The 22,054-nt window shown below is 44.5% G+C and overlaps 2 protein-coding genes across 29 annotated transcripts in view; both read right to left on the bottom strand.

Annotated features, from left to right (window-relative positions):
- Positions 1 to 7,860: 7,860 nt before the first annotated feature.
- Positions 7,861 to 11,411, bottom strand: HAX1 (HCLS1 associated protein X-1). Of its 3 annotated transcripts, none has more exons than XM_058539277.1 (7): positions 10,750 to 11,411; positions 9,877 to 10,127; positions 9,512 to 9,699; positions 8,737 to 8,788; positions 8,483 to 8,589; positions 8,264 to 8,354; positions 7,861 to 8,119 (listed from the first exon to the last, which is right to left on the bottom strand). In XM_058539277.1, the coding sequence occupies exons 2-7, from the start codon at positions 10,106 to 10,108 to the stop codon at positions 8,034 to 8,036; spliced, it is 756 nt and encodes a 251-aa protein (XP_058395260.1). In that variant the 5' UTR covers positions 10,109 to 10,127; positions 10,750 to 11,411; the 3' UTR covers positions 7,861 to 8,033. The 3 variants fall into 3 exon arrangements, with proteins under 3 accessions (XP_058395260.1, XP_058395261.1, XP_058395259.1); XM_058539278.1 differs by having other exon boundaries at positions 10,767 to 11,411; XM_058539276.1 differs by having other exon boundaries at positions 10,664 to 10,760.
- A 155-nt stretch (positions 11,412 to 11,566) lies between these two features.
- UBAP2L (ubiquitin associated protein 2 like) overlaps positions 11,567 to 22,054 on the bottom strand; it is a 42,213-nt gene continuing 31,725 nt past the window's right edge. For 6 of the 26 annotated variants that reach the window (XM_058539246.1, XM_058539250.1, XM_058539251.1 and 3 more), the window contains exons 22-28: positions 21,874 to 21,955; positions 20,888 to 21,105; positions 20,305 to 20,410; positions 15,175 to 15,242; positions 14,022 to 14,219; positions 13,560 to 13,610; positions 12,092 to 12,740 (exon numbers count right to left, since the gene is read on the bottom strand). In XM_058539246.1, the coding sequence (XP_058395229.1) occupies positions 12,645 to 12,740; positions 13,560 to 13,610; positions 14,022 to 14,219; positions 15,175 to 15,242; positions 20,305 to 20,410; positions 20,888 to 21,105; positions 21,874 to 21,955 (819 nt within the window). In that variant the 3' untranslated portion in view covers positions 12,092 to 12,644. Of the gene's footprint in view, positions 12,065 to 12,091; positions 12,741 to 13,559; positions 13,611 to 14,021; positions 14,220 to 15,174; positions 15,243 to 18,486; positions 18,889 to 19,392; positions 19,460 to 19,807; positions 19,838 to 20,304; positions 20,411 to 20,887; positions 21,106 to 21,873; positions 21,956 to 22,054 lie in introns of those variants that run through there. The other 20 variants (XM_058539256.1, XM_058539258.1, XM_058539260.1 and 17 more) reach the window with 13 other exon arrangements.

Raw genomic sequence — 22,054 nt, 5'->3', positions numbered from 1 at the left:
TGAGACCAGAAGAGCAAGAAGTGGAAAGTACATTGGAGACCCTGGAAAGATACATGTATTCAGAGAGTGGGAAATAAACCCTACAAAGATTCAAGAAACTGCCACATTGGTGAAGTTTTTAGAGGTCCAGTGGTCTGGGACATGCTGGGATATCCTCTCCAGAGTAAATGACTGATTATTGCATCTTCCATCACTAACAAAGAAGTACAATACCAATCTTCTTAGGATTCTAGAGCAAAACATTTCACACTTGAGAATACAATTCTGACCAATTTATCAGCTGACAGCGAAGTCTGTCAACTTTGAGTGGGTGCAAAAGGAGAAGAGGCCTCTGCAGCCACATGACCCAGCAGACCCCTATGAGACTAGTATATTTGTGGCAGGAAAAGACGCTGTGTGTGGTTTTGCAAGCTCTAATAGGAGAATTATAAGATAGATCCCTAGGGCTTTGGAGCAAAGTCATGCCATCTGCAGCAGAGAATTACATAACATTTGAAAAGCAGCTCTTGGAGTGCTACTGGGCTCCAATAGAGACACAGCACCTGACTACAGTTCAAGTAACCGAGTAGCCAGAACTGCCCATCACAAGTTGGATTCTCTCAGATCCTCCATGTCATTAGGAAGGGTGGGCCCAGCAAGAACACATTGTAAAATGTAAGTGGCAACTTTGAGATCAGACATAAGCCAGCTCAGAGGGTAGAGGCAAGCTGAAAAGCAAGTGGCACAGACTCGCATATCATTCAGCAGTGTTGCACTGGCATCTTTCTCTCAGCTCACACCTATGACCCAATTGGGGATTGTCTTAGTCCATTCAGGCAGCTATAACAAAATACCATAGACTGGGTGGCTTATAAACATCAGAAATTTATCTCCCACAGCTCTGTAGGCTGGGAAGTCCAAGATCAAGCTGCCAGCAGATTCAATGTCTGGTGAGGGCCCACTTCTTGGTTCATAAACAGCCATCTTCTTGTTGTATCTTCACATGGCAGAAGGGGCAAGGGGGCTCTGGGGGCTCTTTTATAAGGAAACTAATCTGATTCATGAGGGCTCTGCCCTCATGACCCAATCACCTCCCAAAGGCCCCACCTCCACATATCATCACATTGGGGATTAGGTTTCAACATACGAATACGGGGGGGATACAAACATTCAGTCTATAGCGGGGATCCCTTGTGATGAGGGATCAGAAAAGGAAAAAGCCTAAGCTTGGTTCACAGATGAATTGTACAGTATGTGGGTATAAGCCAAAAACTGCTACTGCATTGCAGTCCCCATCGGGAGTGGCCCTGAAAGACAGTTGTGAGAGGAAATCCTCCCAGTGGACAGAGGTTTGAACAGTACATCTGGTCATCCACTTTGTGTGGAAAGAGAAGGTAAGAATATATACAGTCACATGGGCAGTGGCAAATGGCCTAGTTGGTTGGTCAGGGGCTTGAAAAGACCAAGAGTAGAAGATAGGGACAAGAAGGTCCGAGGATGAGGTGTGGATGGACCTATGGGGGTAGTCTTGAAGTGTAAAGATCTTTGTATTACACGTTAATGCCCACCAGAAAGCATCCATCACAGATGAGGCACTGAACAACCAAGTAGGCAGAATGACTCAGCCATTGCCTATCATCAATCACCCCAGTTCTGAACAATGGATGCACTGAATGGAGTAACTGGTGGTAGAGATAGAGGCTATGCATGGGCCCTATAGCATGAGGTCCTACTCACCAAGGCTGAACTAGTTACTGCTGCTGCCAATGTCCAACCTGCCATTAACAAATACCAACACTAAGCCCCTGATATGATGCTATCCCTTGAGGAAAACAAGTAGCCACTTAGGGGCAAGTTGGGGAACACTAGATTCCACCACTTTTAACTGGGATTGACTCATATTCTGAGTATAGGTTTGCCTTTCCTGTCCATAGGGTCTTAGCTAGTACCCTTCTCCAAGGGCTTAGAGAGTACTTGATCCATCGACATGGGATTCACATTAAAGGGGGTATAACAGTGGGGGCAGGTGACCAAAGGATCCACTGGTCTTAAACTGCCACTCAGAGGCCATTAGTCTGATAAAGCAGTTCTGTGGCTTCTTAAAGACACAGATGAGGTACCAGCTTCAAGATGAAACCCTGGGAGGATGGGGAACCTCCTTCCAGGACATCACATATACCCTAAATCAATGACCACTGTATGATTCTGTGTCCCCAATGGGTAGATAACATAGATGTAGGAATTAATTTTATGAATCTAGGATAGAAATCAAGTAGCTTCCACTTTTCTTCACTCCCAGTGAACTACATGGGGAATTTGATTTTAAGGTCTAGAGGTCTGGGAAACCAGAGATATAATGCTTCCTCCAGGGGTCACAGTAAGAATTCCCCTTGAACTTTGGAGTCTGTGTAGCAAGAGACAAGCAGACAAGAAAAAGAGTTGTCATATGGGCAGGAGTAATTGACTGTGATGTAGGAGGAAAGACTGTAGCTACACATGGGAGGGAGGAAGAGTATTTTGGCGTTCAGGTCATTCACTATTGCTGCTCCCATGCTCAGTTTTAACAGTAAATAGAAAAGTACAGCAGCCACAGCCTAAGAAGAACATGGTAACCAAGGGAACTCTCAGGGATGAAGATCTGGGTCATCCCAGTATCCAGCTGTCTAGACCAGTAGAGGTGCTTTCCAAAGGTAAGGACAATTTAGAATTAGTGGTGCAGGAGGGGGATAAGAATCCATTAGAGTCTCAAAACCAATTGCAGCAGTGAAGGCTGTGGACTTTTCTACTAAACCTTCTCTTAAAGTTCCCCCAAGAAATAAAAACAATCAGAATCCCATAGAAGTTTTCCCCAACTGGGTAAACTAACCGTAAGAAGTATGGATTTGGGGGCCGGCCCCGTGGCTTAGTGGTTAAGTGCGTGCGCTCCGCTACTGGCGGCCCAGGTTCGGATCCTGGGTGCGCACCGACGCACCGCTTCTCCGGCCACAGGGTCATGCTGAGGCCGCGTCCCACATACAGCAACTAGAAGGATATGCAACTATGACATACAACTATCTATTGGGGCTTTGGGGGAAAAAAAAGGAGGAAGATTGGCAATAGATGTTAGCTCAGAGCCGGTCTTCCTCAGCAAAAAGAGGAGGATTATCACAGATGTTAGCTCAGGGCTGATCTTCCTCACACACACACACACACACACAGAAAAAAGTATGGATTTGAGCAGTGCAAGTGGTAAACTGTAGTAGACACCACAGTGCTTCACCCAGATCCTCTCTTTAGGGTCATGAGCCTATTTCCCAGCTGCTAGGAAGATCAGCTGCTGATGGCTCACAGCTGCCTCCCTCACTGGAAATTACCTCAGCCACATGGAACTGTCTTGCCCTCTCTCAGCAGGTTTCTTTCAGTCAATGATGGGTTGGTTCAGGGATACAAAGTCCTGGCCCCTTTGCCTTAATTTGGGACAACTCGGCAGAATTATTTCCATTCCAGAACTCTCTGTAGAATCCTAGGATCAGTTGAGGACTCAGGTGCAACCACATTGTGTCAGCCGCTCCCTCTGTTCAATCCTGCTTTCTTCATTTCCCTACAGGTAGATCTCCCAAGAAAACTCCCAAATAAATCTTCTGCATGAAACTCTCCTTATCAGAGTCTGTTTCCAGGGGGATCCAATCTAAGACAGTTTTCCCAACCCTACACACTTCCTCCCATTAGCCACCCTCCTTGAGCCTTTCAGGCTGAAGAATATCAAAAGTCACCATATCCCTCCTCTCTTGCTCCTATCAGTGTAAAGAAAGATTAGTTTTATTTTTGTAGTTTCTAAAGTAACATGTGCTCATTATCCTTATACCACACACTCATGTTTCCAGGTGGAAGAACTCCTATTAGACCAGAGGTTGTCAACCAGTGATGGTACTATCCCCTAGAAAGAATTTTGAAAATCTGTAGAGGCAGGATTTTTGTTGTTGTTTCACAATAATGGTGGAGGAAGTTACTAATATTTAGTGGTCAGAGGCTAGATATGCTAAACATCTCACAAGACACTCAACAAAGACTTGTTCTATGTTTTACATGACTTTAGAATGTCCTACCAGATGTACATATTGGTGAAAAACTTGTTTATAACAATATGAGCTCAGAATCTCTGTTTTATATATAAACACAAGTATTTTTTAGCAGTTTTAATGTATACTAAATTTTCTAGGCATACAATCATTATGTAAATGAGGGAAAACAGTACTTTATTTTGTTTGGAACTTTAAGGGCCATTTACCATTTCAGAAAAACATTTCATTTTCATTTTCATGAAACTTGGGTGGCCACATGAAATATCTATATTGGTCGGAATATTTCATTATGGATTCTAGTTGTGCTTGAGCATTTACATATTAGAAAATATACAATTTTCTTATTACTTTCCTTTTATTTCTCCTTTATAGAAAACTTAAGAGTATATCTACATATATGTAATTACTATGTGTATAGATATTATCAATAAATTTCATTTCAGAATATTAAGTAGATGTTATAAATTTTTTGTGTAAAAAAGGTAATGTTGGTGGGAATTCTGGGAAGATAGCAGCAGCAATGAAAGCCTAGTTTTTGGATTTTCTTGAAGCTCCACATAAAAAGATTGACTAGATAGCAAAATCGAAGACTCATTAAAAACATGTACAATAAAACTAGGTGACAAGTATACTTTCAAACCCTGTAGTACAAATGGGTAGGGACGACATCAACAGCCATAAGACCCCTACAGCACCAGTGTTTGTGCAAGAAGCAGAGAGTAGAGAAAAGCAACAGGTTATATGATAAACCCAAGAACAGGAGAACCCCCAAATGCTCCTCGAGTATTCCCTGGAAAGTTCTGCAGGTCAATTTCAGAAGTGCTGAAACTGGCATGGATTTTACTCCTCCAATAGTGGGTGATTTCAAGAGGCCCACAGAAGACAGTCTGAAGGGGCTACCTGATGCACCTGGTCTACCTTCCAGAACAGGGTCCCACATTGAGGAGAAACTACTTGTCAACTTCTACAAAAAAAAAATTACTAGGATTTTGATAGGAATTGCATTAAATCTATAGATAAATTTGGATAGAATTGCTATCTTAAGTTTTCCAATTCATGAACATGGTATATCTCTCCTTTTATTTAGATTTTAATTATCTCAGCAATTTTTGTAGTTTTCAAAAATGTTCAGCTCTTGCACTTCTCTTGTCAGAATTAAGTATTTTATTCTTTATTATGCTATTATGAAGGGAATTGTTAATTTCATTTTCAGATTGTTTGTTGCCAATATGTAGAAAAACATTTTTTTGTTCTTTTTTTGTATATTGATCTTGTATCCTGAAACCTTGCTCTACTCAATTATTACTACAAGTAATTTTTTTTTGTTGATTCCTTAGGATTTTTTCCTACATACAAGGTCATGGCATCTGTAAACAGTTTTACTTCTTCCTTTCCATTCCATTTTCTGGCCTTATTGCACTATCTAGAACCTCCAATACAACGTAGGATAAGAGCAGATATCCTGGCTTTGTTCCTAATCTTAGTGGGAAAGCATCAGTCTTTCAGCATTAAATATGATGTTTGGTATAGGTTTTTATAGAAACCCCTTTTATAGATACCCCATTTCATGTCTAAAAATGTCTATTATACTCCTACATTTAATTCATAGTTTAATTGGGCATACAATTCTAGACTGGAAATAATTTTCCTTCAGTATTTTAAAAATAATTCTCCATTGTCTTTTAATTCCAGTGTTGCTGTTTAAGTTTGAGAACATTCTGATTCCTGATCCTCTGTATGTGATTTCTCTCTCTCGAATCACTTAGATTCTCTTTTGTCTCTAGTGTTCTGAAATTTTGTATGATGTGCCTTGGAGTGGATTTATTTTCATCCTTGATATCAAGCATGTAGTGAGTCCTTTCAGGTTACAAAGTAATATCCTTCACTTCTGGGCTATTTTCTTTACTTATTTCTTTGATAATTTATACTACCCTAATTTTCTTATCTTTTTTCCTTCTATTTTCTGTCTCTGTTATTTGGTCTACTGTTTTGGAGATTTCCTCAACTTTGGCATGCAGACCTTTTTATAGTTTTTCATTTCTGCCATCATATTTTTTTTAACTCCCCAAAGTTCATTCTTATTTTGTTAATTCCTCTTTTGTAGCATCCTGTTTTGGTTTTATGGGTATATCATCTCATATTTCTAAGGATATTAAAGATTTGTGTTCTTGCTAAATTTTCATCTTTCTGCATAGTCTCTGTTTCTTCCAAGTTGCTTCTTTTGTTTGTATGAGTCTCCATCCTTCATGTTGGATGCTGTCCACAGATGTCTGGTAATCTCTGGCTCCATTTGTGTTTATGATGGTACTCTAAAAAGCTGATTTTGTTGTTAGTACCACCAAGTCGATTCCAACTCCTAGTGACACTGCAGAGCGGAACCCTGCCTGGTCTTTTTGCACCAAGCTCTAACCTTCTGGCATTATATCAGACAATGCTTTGCTGCTATTCACAGGGTTTTTATGGCAAATTTTTTCATAAGTGGGTGGCCCGTTCCTTCTTCCTAGTCTGTCTTAGTCTGGAAGCTCCGCGGAAACCTGTCCACCATGGGTGACTCCACTGGTATTTGAAATACCTGTGGCATAGCTGTCAGCATCACACCACCACACAGTGGCCATAGTATGACAACTGACAGATGGGTGATGTAGTTCCCTGACCAGGAAACACTTGAGCCATGGTGGTGAGAGTGCTGAATCTTAACCACTAGACCCCCAGCACTGACTGTAAAAAGCTGACTAGAAATCTCAATTGTATTCTTATATACTATAGAAGTTAGTGGGGAAAAAAAAAAAAAAAGGTGGGAGGATTTGTTCTACTAAATACAACTATAGTATTTAAAAGTGTAATATGGGTTCAAAGATAGATAAATAGATTAACAGAAAAGAGTAGAAAGACCCAGCACAGGGACATACATGTATTTATATATATGTATGTGTGCACATATGTTAATATGTGTGTATATATGTGCATATGTGTATATATTTTTTCCCAAATGAAAAAAATGAAACTGGTCCCCTGATTCATACCATATAGGAAGATAAATTCCAGGTGGATTAAGAAAACTAAATGTAAAAGGCAAAACTGAAAAACTCATAGAGGGTAATAAAGGACAGCATCCTTTTAACCTTGGGTTTGGGGAGATTTCTAAAAGATATAAAGAGCACTAACCATAAAGGAAAAGATAAATTTGGCTACAATGAATCATCTTCTGTTCACCAAAAGATATAAAAAAGAGAATAAAAAGACAAAAGTTCATTACTATATCTCCTCTCCTTTGTTCTTGTGATATGCCTCTTTAGAAAAATCCCTTTATTGTTATTTTCGTGAGGTTTCCAGAGGAAACAGAGGTAAATAAATTTGTAAGACCTGCCGCTCTAAACCAGTGCTAAAAACTTTTTTAATGAGAAAAAGATCCAGTAATGTTTTTGCTAGTTATACTTTTTCTTACATAAAAAAATAAAAACATAGCCAATAAAGGAAGAAATATTTGCCCATATACTTCCTCAAATGATCTCATGAAGTATCCAATCATAGTGATCCCACATCTAGGGAAGCAGTTATCTCCCACACTTTCACACACTTCCTTTTTTTGTAATCTGATGCATCCCTGTCTATAAATTTTCCTGGAATTATCTCTAGTCATCTTATCTCCTCTGTAAAGAAAATCATTTTCTACTGGTACCTGACCCTTACTTATCAAACCAGGTTTTGAAAGTGGAAAGAAAAATTAAGACATAAGGAGAAAACTGTGGGCAGGATAATTTTGGAAGCCCTGGATGGTGCTAGAAAGTGGAACAGCCTTAACAAAACCAAGACTAAAGAATTAGCATAAATAAACGTTTTATTAGTCAGTTTGGGCAAGTGACATACTGACATACCCCCAATTCACTGTTCGACACACCCAAGCCCGGAGGTGGCAGAAGAGGCTAAGCCCATTGATGGTGAGCAAAGGGTGGAAGGTGGAAAGAACCTGAAGGTCTCTGAGGGTTAACAAGGCTACCGGGACCGGAACCAACGTCCTAGGAATAAATCCAGGATGGAAAAGGTATCATCCAGGGCTGGAGGTGTTGGTGCTTCTGGATCTAAGGAAGAAAGTGATACACTTTCTTGAAATGAAAAAGATTGGGCAGACGCAAAGGAGAAAAATAATATTAAAGAGTAGAAGAGGGTTTCTCTTCCCCAAGGAATTAAAAGATGGACCCCTTTCATTCACACTCTTCACTTACCATCTCTAGGACTGCCACCTGCTTCTTGACGAGTTACTGTGGTCTCTGTCCGACCTTCACTGTCCACCACAGTCCGGCGCTCCTCTACTGTCTACAAGGAGAAGCCCCCACCATATCCCTAACATCACTAAAGGTGAGTTCACTGGTTTCTTTACATAGATCCCTTTTTCCAGAGCATCCTCTGGCCACAGTTCCCTTTACTCCTCTCTCCCAACTCACCCCATCTGGCTTAGTGATCTTGGTCACAGAGACGCTCTTGAAATAGGATTTGGGCTGGGGCTGCAGAACTGGGCCAAGGCCCTCCTGGGAAACCTGGGAATCAAGATCTAGAAGGGCAGAGAGATGAAACAGGAAAGAAAGAGTCCAAAGGAAAGAAGGGGACAAGTGTGGCAGGAAGAAACCTCAGGGAGGAAAAATAGAGGGAACTTTGGGAGAACAGAGGTCTGGTGAACGTCCTCTCCCTCCAGACTCACCATTGTCCTCCCTGGCTCTAGAGTGGGGGGTCACGGGCCACATATCATCAAACTGCAGAAGAAGCCAAAGTAGATAAAATGACACTTTTCAATCTGAATCTTGAGGGATCAAAGTACCCAAATTATTCCCAAGTTCCAAAACTACCTTTTTTCAGGAGAGAGAATCCCATTCAGGATAGCTTTATTTACTCACCCCGCCTTCCTGCCTAGCTGCTTTATGTATTCTTCTACCAAAAAGACTTCCTGAACTGATACTTTTCTGTCCTCCCCCAACAATCCTGCCTTGTCACAGAACCATATAGACCAGGGTTTTGTTTTGTTTTTTTTAAGAAAAAACAGAACTCCCAGAGCCAGCCCGGTGGTGTAGTGGTTGAGTTCACGTGCTCCACTTCTGGCAGCCCAGGGTTTGCAGGCTCGGATTCCGGGTGTGGACCTACACATCGTTCATCAAGCCACACTGTGGCAGGTGTCCCACATAAAGTAGAGGAAGATGGGCACGGATGTTAGCCCCAGGCCAATCTTCCTCAGCAAAAAAGAGGAGGATTGGCAACCGGTGTTAGCTCAGGGCTAATCTTCCTCACACACACACACACAAAAACAGAACCCCCATTTTCCCCCAAAGAAAACCCTAAAAGAAGCTTAATATAGAAAATATACACTAAGTGGAGGGCCTAAGTTTCCAACTCAAGTCCATTCGATTCCAACAAGAATGCCAGTCTTTGCACTCCATTAGTTGTCTCCCACAGGCTCTCGCTTCAGACCCAGATGTACTCACCCTATGGAGAGGTCTCTGGGAGCCCCAGTCTGGTGCTGGTTTTGGGGATTCAGTTCTTATGTCACTCTCCAAGACCCCCCCAAAGATCCTGGGCTGGTGGCTATCTGGATACTTAAGCATTGAGTCTCGAAGCGTCTGTCCCTCCTGCTGTCTCTCACCAGGTGTCTCTGCTTCAGGACCTGGAAGTTCTGAAGAAAGGTGGCAGGTGGATGCTGGGGGTGGGAAAGGACTTGGGCTCTTTTAAACCTCCTTGAAATCATCAGTCTTCTCACACTTCCCATCCCCCAACTACTCTCTGCAGGCTCCTTATTTCAACCACCAACCCAGCAGAAACCAAAGGCTCTCCCTCAGGGGCAGCCACACACCAGGAGGGCGGGAAGGCAAGGTCCAGGCCCCCATCTCGCTGAAGATGTTATTGAAATCCCGTACTAGGTCATCAAAGCCGAAGTTATCATGGAACTGCATCCCTCCTCCTGGGCTGAAGCTGAAGCCGAAGCCAAATTCCTCCGGGGGCTGGGGACCCTCAAACCTCGAGCTTCCATGGCCCCACGTGGCTCCTTCTTCTTCCTCTTCCTCATCATCTTCATCTCGAGTCATCCCTCCAAAAAAGGGATCTCTGTAGTTGGGGTAGAGGCAGATTGGCCACCAAGATTTCAGAACTACTTAAACCATAAAATCAACTCACGGGTGGCAAAGTGGGATAAGAGTAGGGTTCTGGGGAGCTGAGGTGAGGTTTAGAGGACTGGCCATTGGGTATTGTTTTGTTTTGTCTTAGTTTTTATCAGTCAGTCCTCACCTCGCAGCTCCCCTAAACACCTCCCCTCGGCTTTTCTTCAGTGTCCCCCAGCCCCTCCCCTCTTTCCCAAGCTCCTGCTCACTTGCTCATTGTCGTCTTCCCCAGAGCCCCACTGTCTTCCCCGCCCGGGCCCTGCTGCATCACCCCAGATTGGAGAAAGGCTTAAGGTGCTGTTTCTCCTCCTCTTAACGACGCCTTGGCTACTGCTGCGGGGTGAGTGCTCAATGTTGTGACTTCCGTCCTCTCCGCAGGAGTTGAAGGAGTAGGGAAGAGGATGTTTTTCCAAAAATTGGGTGTTAGGGGTCAAGCTCCCCTCAGAAGACCACCCCCCTTGTCCGACCCGGACCCACTCTCACCTCCGAGGTCCCGAAAAGCCGAAAAACCCCCGAAAAATGTCAAAGAGGCTCATTCCCGTATTGGGACTCGAACCTTCGAACCGTACCAGAGGCCCATTCACACCTGGGGGCAGCCTACGCTTCGCTGTCGGAAACTGAGCGAAACGTCAGACCACGCTGCCGGAAAGCAAGCCTGCGAGCAGGACACTGTCGTAAAACGACCGTACGCTAGACGCCGGTAGGGGGCAGGCCGGACAGTCCTCTCAAATTCGAAAGGCTTTCCTTACCCCTGTTTACCTGTTTCCTGTGAGGGTAGTGGGCGGGGCAAATTTCTATTTCCCAGTGATCACCTGCCTCCTAAGCCGATTCTCCTGATTGGACCAACCCAGTCCAATAGTGTTTGGAGGGTTTGACGCTGGATGGTACCAGATAAAGGCACCAGGTGGCAGTCCATCCCCACAAATGAAGCGGTCCGAGACCTTCCCTCACCGCCGGCTCATCCACGGACTACCGGTCCTTCCGTCTGAAAGCCACCTCGCCCCTTTCCTCGGTCCTGCTGGTTTGACTGACCTAAGTATAACATTAGAGGGTTGGACAGCTGTTTTATCAAGCTCCTTCTAGTACTGCATTCCCCAGAATTGTGCAGAGATAAAGACACGGGGATGCAAGGACTTAACTTCCTCTCCAGCTACTAAGGAGTTTGTCCTAATTATGAAGGATTCTTTTGATTCTAGGCATGCTCTGCAACCAGCAGGATAACAGCTTTCTAAGAGAGCAAGGGAAATCTAGGGAAGGGTCTTGAAAGGGAAGAATTTGGGGCTATAATTATCCCCCTTTTCCCATCATTGATTTTCAAACCCTCCCCCCCTTGTACCCGCCACCCCCATCCCAACCCTGGCCTTGCTCTAGACTCTTCCTTTTTAAGGAGTTGGGTATAGCCATGTGAAATGAAAGCACTCAACAAGCAGGAACTGCTGTAGTCTACTAGGAGAAATGAGCCCCAAGCGTCAGTTTTGCCATCCAACAGTGTATGTTGCCTCCCATTCTTTCCAGTTCATTTGCCTGGACCCATCTAAATTATACTTGGACTACAAAGCCATTTCTTTCCGCTCCTTCTTAATCCTCTTGCTTTCCATCCAATATCCACTATCCCACTCCCTTCACTGCCTAAAATCTGCTGTAGATGTCGATTTCTGGAGGAAATGAAGATTTGTGGTGGTTCTTTCCAGGCACCAGGCTGTGCAAGTCTTAGGGGAGAACGGAAGGGAATCCCCTCAAGGGCAAGACAGTAGCACATTAGGGTCAGAGGAGTTCTTAAAGGGTGAAGATTTCATTTTATTCCACTGCCTTCGGGGCCTAGAGGCCCAGTTGGTACAGTAATACTTATTCACCAAGCTGGTCATCGACGAGACTGAGGATATCCTAGACAGAGTAAGAATGGGCAGAGGCTGAAGGTAAAGGTTTTTTTTTTATATATACAAGACACATTAATCCATTAAATTTGAGGACACAGTACAAAAAAAAAAAACACTTCAACTAATTCATCTGACAACGCTTTTCATATTCATGACGCCATTTTTTGTTGTTGTTGTTTTGTTTCCTAATAATAAAGGAGGAGACTTAGGGCTGTTGGGCTGATATATATTTGGGGGGGCCCCCTCCCCACCTCACCCATACACCACCAGGGTGAACAGGAGGAGAAGGAAGGGCAAGGCCCACAGCAAAGTTTCATAATCTTGAATGCAAGGGGGGAGGAGGAGAGGAAAGGACCAAAAAAAAAAAAAAAAAAAAAAGGAGAAAATACAAATCCTATAATACATACAACAGAGTGGGGATGGGATGGGAATGGGACAGACATGAAGCTGAGGCATGGGGTGGGCCGCTGGGGGTGGGGGGCAGCGGAACCCCCCCCACATTCCTTTCTCTCTTTGATGCTGTTTCCATAGTTGCCAGGCTGAGAAGCCCTCTCAGAAGATGGGACCGGGAGAAGAGGGTCAGGGCCTCAGTTGGCCCCCCAGCTGTAGCTGTTGTAGGCAGACTTGTTGGTCTGGGGCTTCTGCGGGATGGAGCTGGTCTGGCTACGTTGCCCGCTGCCCGTCTGCAGGGGAATGGGGAGGATGATGGGGAGGAAAAAGGTGTGTAGTTAGGACAAACTGTTATATCTTCAGGTGGAGATTTGGAAATTGCTCTCCCATCCCCCTTGCTTAGAAACGGCTCTGAAGCTTCTCAACAATAGAAAATTCGGTTTATATGGCTGCTAGAGCACCACTGATAAGAAAGCACTTTCTTTAGATAGGGGAAAGATGAAAAGAGGGCAAGATACCTTTAGAGACAAGACAGTGAATCAGTTCTATGCATTTTCAAATCCCCCTCACCCACCCCCACCTCCATCCTCCCCTGGTCTGAGAAAAGGCTACTCTCTACAGAGAATTATGGCCTCTTGGAGATGAGTGATCACAAGGTGATTTCATTTTCATTGATCCCCATGAATGTCTCAATTTGGAAAGCTGTCTTGGAGAGCAAGGAAGCTCTTATTCCAGCTCCCCAGCCACCTATGATGGAGCAGAGGTCGCTCACACCACCCCGTGGCTCCCCACCCCTATCACACATCACATCTGTGAGCCCATTTCAGGAGAGAGAGTCTGAGGCCCCAGGCTCCAGATGCTGCCCAAAGAATCCTTTCCATTCCGGTAACCAAGTGTTTCCAGAGTTAGGGAAGGGTAGAAAGAAAAAGAGGGCATTGAGGAGGGGAGGACAAGAGAGGAATGGGAGGCCAGAGAGCTCAGCAAGGTGTTGTGTTTGTGTATCCCGATTTGTGACCGTGCAGTCTTTTCTCTTCAAAGTCCCTAAGGCTGTGGAGGTGAAATGGGGACTGAAAAGGAGTGGGTTCAAGCATATCATCATTGAGTTTCATTACCTGCTCCTCCTGCTGGCGCTGGCAACAGAGAATCATCTGCAAATATGGTAGCTGAGGCAGAACCAGGATATATGGAAAATAAAGGGACAAACTTTGACAATAGAACTCCACCATTAGAAGGGAAAGCTATAATGTCAGGGAAGGGGGAAGGCTGGGAGAGGTAAGAGGGGAGGTGTGACCAAGGTCTAATGGGATGAGGACAACTGTGCTACGGGAGGTGGAGGAGAAAGGCAACAAAGGAATGGGGCAAAAAAAGGTTTCAATGGCCCCTCCTCTGACATCTCCTTTGCCGGCCACTTGTGTTATGTGCGCTTGTGTCTGTATGTGCTGTGTGCCCATGACTGGCGCTGGGGAGGACTGGGTGAAGGTGGTGGTGAGGAAGGGTAAGAAAAGGAGAGGGGAGGCAGTTTTAAGGGACAGGAAGGAAGAGGAAGGGAAAGGAGAGAGGGAAAGGGCTATTACCTGGCCATCCTGCTGCAGGTGATGGTGAAGGATCTGGGAGTGCGGCTGCTGATGGGGGGTCAGAATGTGCATAAAGGGGGCAGGTGGATAGGCAGCAGCTGTGGCCGGATTGATGGGCCCCCCACTTCCTAGGGCTGAAGGCAAGTTGAAGGAGGCAGCAGGAGTACCGGAATGAAAACCTTGTTTCTCAAAGGACTGCTATCCAGGAGGATGCGAGGAGAGAGAGTAAAAGGGATCAGCAAACTAATGCCTGGAATTTCGGAGCCCAAGCTCCCCCACCCTCAGGAAGCAGCACAGTGTCATGGAAACACTGCACCTGAAGTCAGATATTCCAGTCTCGGTCTCAGCTCTGCCCTTTAATAGCTGTGTGATCCTGAAAAAATTACTATCTCTCAGCCTCAGTTTTCTCATACATGAAAACAGGGATGCTACTGACCTCTCAGTTGTAAGGACCAAACGAGAAAATGGATGTGAAAGCACTTGGTAAAATCTAACGTCATATACGAACACAGTGAAATCTGCTGGCTACTCTTAGCACCCTTCCCCTAGAGCTGGGTAGAAATTAGAACTGCTTGGATATTTCAAAAGAAATGAATACACACTGAGGTATCTTGAGTATTAAAAGTCTTAGCCCTGAAGCACTCAACCGTAACTCCTAATACTTTATCAAAATTTTAATTATTTATGGTGGCAGGTGAAAAACAGCACAATACACATCTGTGGATAACTGAAATGCATCACTTTAGCTACTGGGTTGTCTCCTTTCCCACTCTTTGTTATCCCTTAGATACTTACAAAGAATGGAATAAACTAGTTTCCCTTCATTCGACACTCATTCTCTTGGAAAGTGATGAAAAAGTTGGGAGTGGGTAAGTAAAGGGCCCAGACAGCTGCACAGTAATTCACACAACATATTACAACAATTTGCCACATCTCACCTTCCTGTAACACTTCTCTTTTTGTCTTTTTCTAGAGAACTAAATTTAAACTTCTTCAAGAAACTGAAGTCTGAGACCATTCATTTTCTAGAAGGATGGGTTTCCTGACACCTCTCTTAGGCTTGGTTCTTGTTCACCGTACTTCTATTATTACAACTCTACCTCCTCTGTGTCCATCTGTCTTTTCCCACTTCTATCCAGAGCCAGGCACCTACCTGGGTTTTGGAGTACACAGAACCCGAGATATCTGGCACGCCCGTGTTACTGGAGGTGACTGATACACCTGGGGGAGGAGGAAACAGATAGGAGGATTAGCTCAGCTAGCTGCCTGGCCCCTATCCCTGGGAGGAGGTGATGTGTGCAGCCTTTCTAGCTATAGCACTGCAAGGGAATTTTGGTCTGTTTTCCCAGCTTCAGGTCAGTCCTGAGGGATAAGAGCTCATGAAACAAAGGCTACCTAAAGGTTCTCTTGCCGGGGGCCGGCCCAGTAGCATAGTGGTTAACTTTGCACACTCTACTTCAGTGGCCTAGGGTTCACAGTTCAGCTCCCAGGTGCGGACCTACGCACTGCTCATCAGGCCAGACTGTGGCAGCGTCCCACGTACAAATTAGAGGAAGATGGGCACAGATGTTAGCTCAGGGCCAATCTTCCTCACCACACACACACAAAAAAAACCCCAAAGGTTCTCTTGCTCTTTCCAGATGTGTACTGAGTATATGTGTGAGAGAGTGAGGTGAGTTTGTTCTTTTTTTTTTTGCCGGGGTGGGGGTGGGGGGGTGGGGCGGATTTAGCCAAACCTCACAAGCATACAGTTTTCAAAATACTTCTGTGCTAAAGCCCAACAGAATGTATTAAACTTTTAATGTCCATTTCAAATCAATCTGCCCAAACTCCACTCAGTCCTGCTCCTGAAGACAGGTAGTCTGGCTCTTTCTGTTTATGAAGAGACATCTGGGGGCTCAAAATCCATCCCTCCACAGCATAAGGTAAGTACTAGAGGAGCAGTCCAATTCAACCCTCAAGAGCACTTTTATTCTCAGAGCCTCATCTCACTTAGTCCAGCTTCTCCAGAGTCTTGGAGCTTCTAGGCTATATACTTATGATTTAAACAGCTGACACAAAGATGAGTTTCCATTTACATAATTTAAGTCTAAGCATGGGAAGGAGAAGGAGTAAAGAAGGTAGACAAGGGTAGGCTATCTCTACAGCATAGGTGGAATACAAAATCCAAATGTCATTCTAGTTTACAATTCAGCTTCTCCATGAGATAAAAGCTCTAATCCATACTCCAACAACTTGCATGTTTCCTGTTGATAAAGTCCCTACTACCACTACAACTTTAAGGAAACCAGAGTAGTACAATTCCTCATTTTAATTTGTACTTCTTAAACTGAAATAAACATACTGTACCTCCTGGGATATGGGGCAGTGGGTCAAGGAGATAGGAAAAAGCCATCAGGTAAAATAATCCAGCATCTTACTAGAGAAATCTTATGCAAAGATTTGAGGAAAAGTAACTCAAATTTAACTAGGAATTTAAAGCATGCTTTTTAAAGATATTAGTTCTCATGAAGTGAGATAAAATGAAACTTCAGAAAAACTTCGCATTTCAGTCTATGTCCTTGGATCCTTCTCTTCTGCTGTTAGGAACACTACAATGGAAGAGTTCTTTAGAAACTCTGTACTAAAGTAACCAAATCACAAATGAGGAATTCTCCATTCACCCACAATTCAACAGCAATCCCCCTTCAAACTCTACAACCCAAATCCTCCGAATGTCTAGGACAAAGGCAGCCTTCAAAAGTTAAGCCCACCTTGGACAGCCACTTTAGAATCTTCCCAATAGAAGTGGCATCTTAACCTGGAAACCCCTCCCACATCACAAGTCCAGATAGTTCCAGGGAGGAGCAAACACCAACTAGGAAAAAGAACAGAACTACAGAAAGCAAGCATGATAAAATACTTCCCCATCTCCAAACTATCAACTCTCTATACTTTAAAGGCACTGAAGTACAAAGAAGTGGACAATACAGGAGCTAATGGGGTATTTTTTCCCCTTCCCTTTTCAAACCCCAGGTGCCCATCTGGCAAATCACTGGTAATACGCATAACTTTAAGAACAGGAGTTCATTTATGGAAAAGGCTAAACTAATGAGGTTTTTGTGGAAGGGTTGAGAGTAAGATGGAATACACAGGATATAAACAGAACATTTTTGAGGGAAACCAGGAGACAGTGATTGATCTTTACTGCAAAGGCTCAAACAGCTTGCTGACACCTCTTGGTCATCCCATACAGGATGGGAGAAATGGCTAACTGGATTCTCAAGCTGGGTGGTAGAGAGGAATTTAGTTCTGATGTGCCCCTATCTGGTCTCATTTCTTTCCAGAGGCTAGACTAGCTAAAAACTAGCGTCTAAGTCTCGAAGCCTTAATTTGGATATGGGTTGAAGGGACTGGAAATGCAGGAAAAAAGAGAATACTCTGTGTAGTAGGTGTAATAGATAACCTCACTGGAGAGCCTAGAAAATAATGGGTCTTGGTTTTCCTACCTTTCAGCAGTTATTAGACAGCTCCTCAGATTACAGAGTTCTCTTGCCTTCCTTCCAACAGTCAGCACCCTGTCTATCCCTCACTCCCAAGCAGTGATGCTCATACTAACCATGATGTGGACAGCAGGGAGGAGAAATAAGAACCCATCTCTCCCAGCATGGCAGCCGCTGGGAAAGTTGGTCACACTCACAGGATAAAATTACTCCAGAGGGCTGGGAACAAATACAAAGAAAGTGGAATGCCTGGGTTTCCAATTAACCAAGGACAGTGTTCTCACTGTCTCACCATTCCTACTGTCTTACAGTTAACACTGTAAACAAAGGGCTGATGGTGTACTAGTGGGATTGAGTGGGGATAAGAATTTCCATAGTCAAGGAGATGTCTAACCAAACCTCTCCCACACATTCTTAGCTACACCTACAAGTACAAAATGACTAGTAATCCACAATCCCTGAAAAGCCATCAAAAGACTAAGAACAATGTTCCAGGCTAGCACAGTTTCCACAGCCTGCATCATCAACTAGCTGGTCACTAAAGACTTTATCAGATCTCAATCAGCCACTTGGCCTTGGGGAACAAGATATGGGAATTAAGCCTTGGAAGATACTTCCCTGACAACAGCTCTAAACATCATCTCTTCTGCCTTTCACCAGACATGACACTCAATAAACTTTTTTGTCCTTTCTCCTCTGCTTATGTCAGAGGCAAGGGGAAGATCTAAATGGAAAAGTGAAGAGCTATAATAAGCATGGAGAATCAGGGATTTTCTACAAATAGCTTTCTTTACCAACCAATCAACAGGCTGGAAACGGAGACTGTTTCCCCTCCCCCACCTTAATAAAATCACCTTACTGAAAAGTTAACAGTTCTTTGACTATGCTGGGGTTTGACTGAAAAGGCCACCCTCCACCCTTCATCCACAGCACAACATTGGCTCCTAGTGTCCAGAAAGACATGCACGGAAAGAACGCCAGAGTTAGCTAAAGAAATACCACAGTTTATTGAAGACTACAAATATTTTTGTTACAAGTTGAAACTACATGCCTTCCAGAAATCAAAAGCAACAGCAGGTGTGTGCATTGATGCTTCGGAGGTGCTGCACCGCTTGAACTTGAAATGGGTAAGACAGGGTCAGACACATGGGGGAGAGGGAAATGGGGGAAGGGCAAGTTCAAAAGCCCAGAAGATATCCACCAACTCATTTCCCCAAGCCACGCAGGCCATGGCCTCAGCTCAGCAGGCTCTCCTCAGTGGTCTGGTTTCTGAAACAAGACTTCAGTGCAAATTTATACACACACACAAAACATAGCCCCCAGCCTTGGGCCAAATTAGCTCTCTGCCGTCCAGAAATGCTTGTAAGGGGGTGGATATTTTCTTCCTAAAAGGAATCAAATACATAAAAATAAATGAATTTAGAGGTTGATGAGGAATGGGATAACAAGAGCCCTCTGCGGGATTGGGAACTGGGGGTTCTCAAAGGGCTGTTATACCAGGTTTCTGAAATCTTAAGGGAGGTAAGAAGCTAGGATTTCCAGAATCAGGTATGCCATTCTCTTATATTATCCATAACCTACCTCTTAAAATTCTTGAACCTGGTCTAGCTAAGATTTAATCTAATATTCTCAGAATGGGGCCACTCCAAGTCAAAAAGCTTATAATCCTCCCCACTAAGAATTAGGGTGGATCTTGCTCAATGAGCCACAAGGAGTCTAGGTATTAAATCTCAATGGGGTGTCTCAGGATTTCTTTAGCTGAAATCCTGACCCACTCTAAGTCATACAGCACAGTTCAAAGCTCCACGTGGCTGTTAGTTCCCAGACCTGTGGCTCTCTGTGCTCAGCTCAGTTTCCCAATTATTGAAAACCTTGGGCGATATACCCACCTGGAGCCCACACTAGGGTGAAGAATACAGGTGCAGCTCCATCCAAACCACCAGGAAACCAGAACAGCTGAGAATTTTGAAGGATAACCCTCAACCCCAAGCCCTAGCAATTGCAACCTCCTCCTCCCCCCATATTCATCTGCAAGTCACTGAAAAAAGTAGACGGAATTGTTTTATTCAAAGACTCTTTCTTACTCCTTGTCCTCCACAAATAGAGAGTAGGTGTCAGATATGGGAGGCAAAGGAGAGGCTAAGTATCTTTTAGGTCAGTACCATTCAGAGGATTCCTACATTCCCCTCCCTACCATCAATGTGCAAATGGACTTTTGCAAAGAGACCAGCCATACAAATTAAGGAACCGAAATGTCCAACTCTCCCAGCCCAACTCTCACTCTGTTGAGTACTCATGCCTTACTCCTTTCTCTCCACATCTTAGGTCTTCTAGCTAGGGAGTAAAAAGGGGCCACGTAAGAAACATAGTGCTACAAAATTATTTAAGCCAAACCTACTATGGCATGCTAGCTAAGAACCCACTTAACCCTCCTATTCAGTAAATACATTCACCTTTATACTATCAGCACCTTATATATTAACGCTTGCCTCCATTGACATCTCAGTAAAATCTTGGGGCTCCTTGCCCTGCTTCCCACCCAGTTTAGGCTGGCCAACGTATTCTAATAACCAACATGTGCCCCAGGGCATTCCCATCAAGAGTAGGGGATACATGTTCTAGTATCAAGCTCCTCTGTTGTTGCTGCTCAGACAGACACTCAAGTCAGTCAAACATTAACAATCAAACATGAAGCATCAGCACACCCTCACCAACCCTATTTTCTCAAGCACCAAGTCTTCCTCTCTGAAACTCATTTAACAACATCCTACAGACACCACTGACAGCCAAGGTGAGCTTACCAGTGTTGTATCCGTGAGACCCATATCCACTTGGCTGTTGGAAAGGGGTGGCCGATGCATTCACACTGACATTCACACCATGCTGCTTGGAAGAGGTAGGAGCCACCTGAAGAGCAAAAAGGCCAGAACTGCAGTGAAACAGTAGCAGGGTACAATTCACCCCACCCGTCCTACTCCAGGGATCGGGCATTCAGATGGCTACCCATCCTGATGTAGGCTGACCACAGCTTGCTTAGTGAAATGGCCTCCCTACTGAGCCTTCTAAAATCTACCAGTGAGGTCAAGAAATGGTAGTTTGGAGGAAGGGAAAGGGGCAGTGGTAGCAGGGAATGAATGACACTCTAAGGGAATCAAAGCTGCATGGTATCACATTATCCCTTTAGCTAATTCTAAGAACAGGTAATCCCTATCCCCATACCACCAATTCCAGCCCCACTCCCTCTCCCAAGCCCGAAACAGGCCAGAGGTGGAAATTATTCCTCCTCATCCATTATTAAAAAGTCATCTAGCCTTGAAAGCAACTAGGATAGTATCCAGGGCTAGGATTCCTCACCACAAGGAAAGACCAAGCCCAGGTACTCACAGGGAACACAGCAGGCCCATACTGGAAGGTGCTGGGGAGGCCCGGAACCCCTGTGTAGTATGGCAGGCTGGTGTAACTGTAGCCAGGAGGCAGCGCCGGGTTCAGGAATGTCTGCTGCGTGGTGTGGTGAGTCTGCGTCTGGTTCTGTTGGGGTTGGGCCAAGGTTGTGGCCGGGGCCGGGGAGGAGGCATCCCCACGGCCAAACTTTGTGAGGTCACCTGTGACAGGAGGGGCTAAATGTACCTGCCTCTTTCACCCCCCAACACCAATGCAGAATTACCTCTTCTGGTTTCACATGATTCCAGGAGCTCCTGTTCAAAGACTTTAAAGTTCAATTCTTTGAATTACATTTCTTGGCGGTTTCATTTAGCATTGCTCAGCACACGCTTAGCTCAGTGCTAGTCAAGGGCTAATGCTGAATGACTGTGCAACGCTGTGGCAGAGACAGGCTCCCAGAATAAAGCTCCTGCTTAATTTCTCTGCTCACTCATGTGTTTTCATCTCCCCACCACTTCCTCTCCTCCCTTCTCCTCCATGAGGAACACTCCATGCTGGACTCAAAAAACAATGATAGGTCAGGGAAAATGACAGGTCAATGAGGACAACAACAGGTCAGGCAAAAAAAGAAGGCCCATGGCCTAACAAGACAATGAGACTGCCACTGTAAGTAGGGTACAGGAGCAGAGATAAGCAGAGGAAGGCCAGTTCAACCACTGTACTTCCTGGTAAAAGCTGCAAAAACCAAGTCAAGACATCATCTGGAATCACAGAAAGACAAATAGAAAGTGGAATGAGAAGGAAAAAGTTGCCACATGCCCGTCTTTAGCAGGATTTCGAATCTACCAACTCTGATTCATCATATCCATTCTATACTTTTGCTAAAAATCTTAATTCAAGTGAAAACTGGGTCCTTTCCTGCTACTCATCAGGTTTTTGCCACCAATCCCAAAACAATCTCCCTTTATTCAGCCCCATCGCAGTCCTACCAGAATAAGGGTTGCTGGCCAGGCTACCATCCCTCCCAGTCAGTGGAGTGGTAGGTGTGGGAAATGGGATGCTGTAGTAATCCTAGAAGAGAGAAACAAAAAAGCAGAGAAATAAGGGGCCGGCCCGTGGCGTACTGGTTAAGTGTGCGCGGCTCCACTGCGGTGGCCCAGGTTCGGATCC

Source organism: Diceros bicornis, chromosome 4, assembly GCF_020826845.1.
Source record: "Diceros bicornis minor isolate mBicDic1 chromosome 4, mDicBic1.mat.cur, whole genome shotgun sequence".
NCBI lineage: Eukaryota > Metazoa > Chordata > Mammalia > Perissodactyla > Rhinocerotidae > Diceros > Diceros bicornis.
Note: the sequence above shows the minus strand (reverse complement) of the source record. Positions and strands in the feature narration are given on the sequence as shown.

Bases quoted from the DNA above. Each gene is read 5' to 3' on its own strand.
- HAX1 (XM_058539276.1), bottom strand. From the start codon at position 10,716: ATGAGCCTCTTTGACATTTTTCGGGGGTTTTTCGGCTTTTCGGGACCT. The intron at 8,789-9,511 runs GTGAGTACATCT...CTTCTTCTGCAG, and splicing joins CCCAGAGACCTCTCCATAGG to TTTGATGATATGTGGCCCGT. The intron at 8,590-8,736 runs GTGAGTCTGGAG...CTGCCCTTCTAG, and splicing joins TAGAGCCAGGGAGGACAATG to ATCTTGATTCCCAGGTTTCC.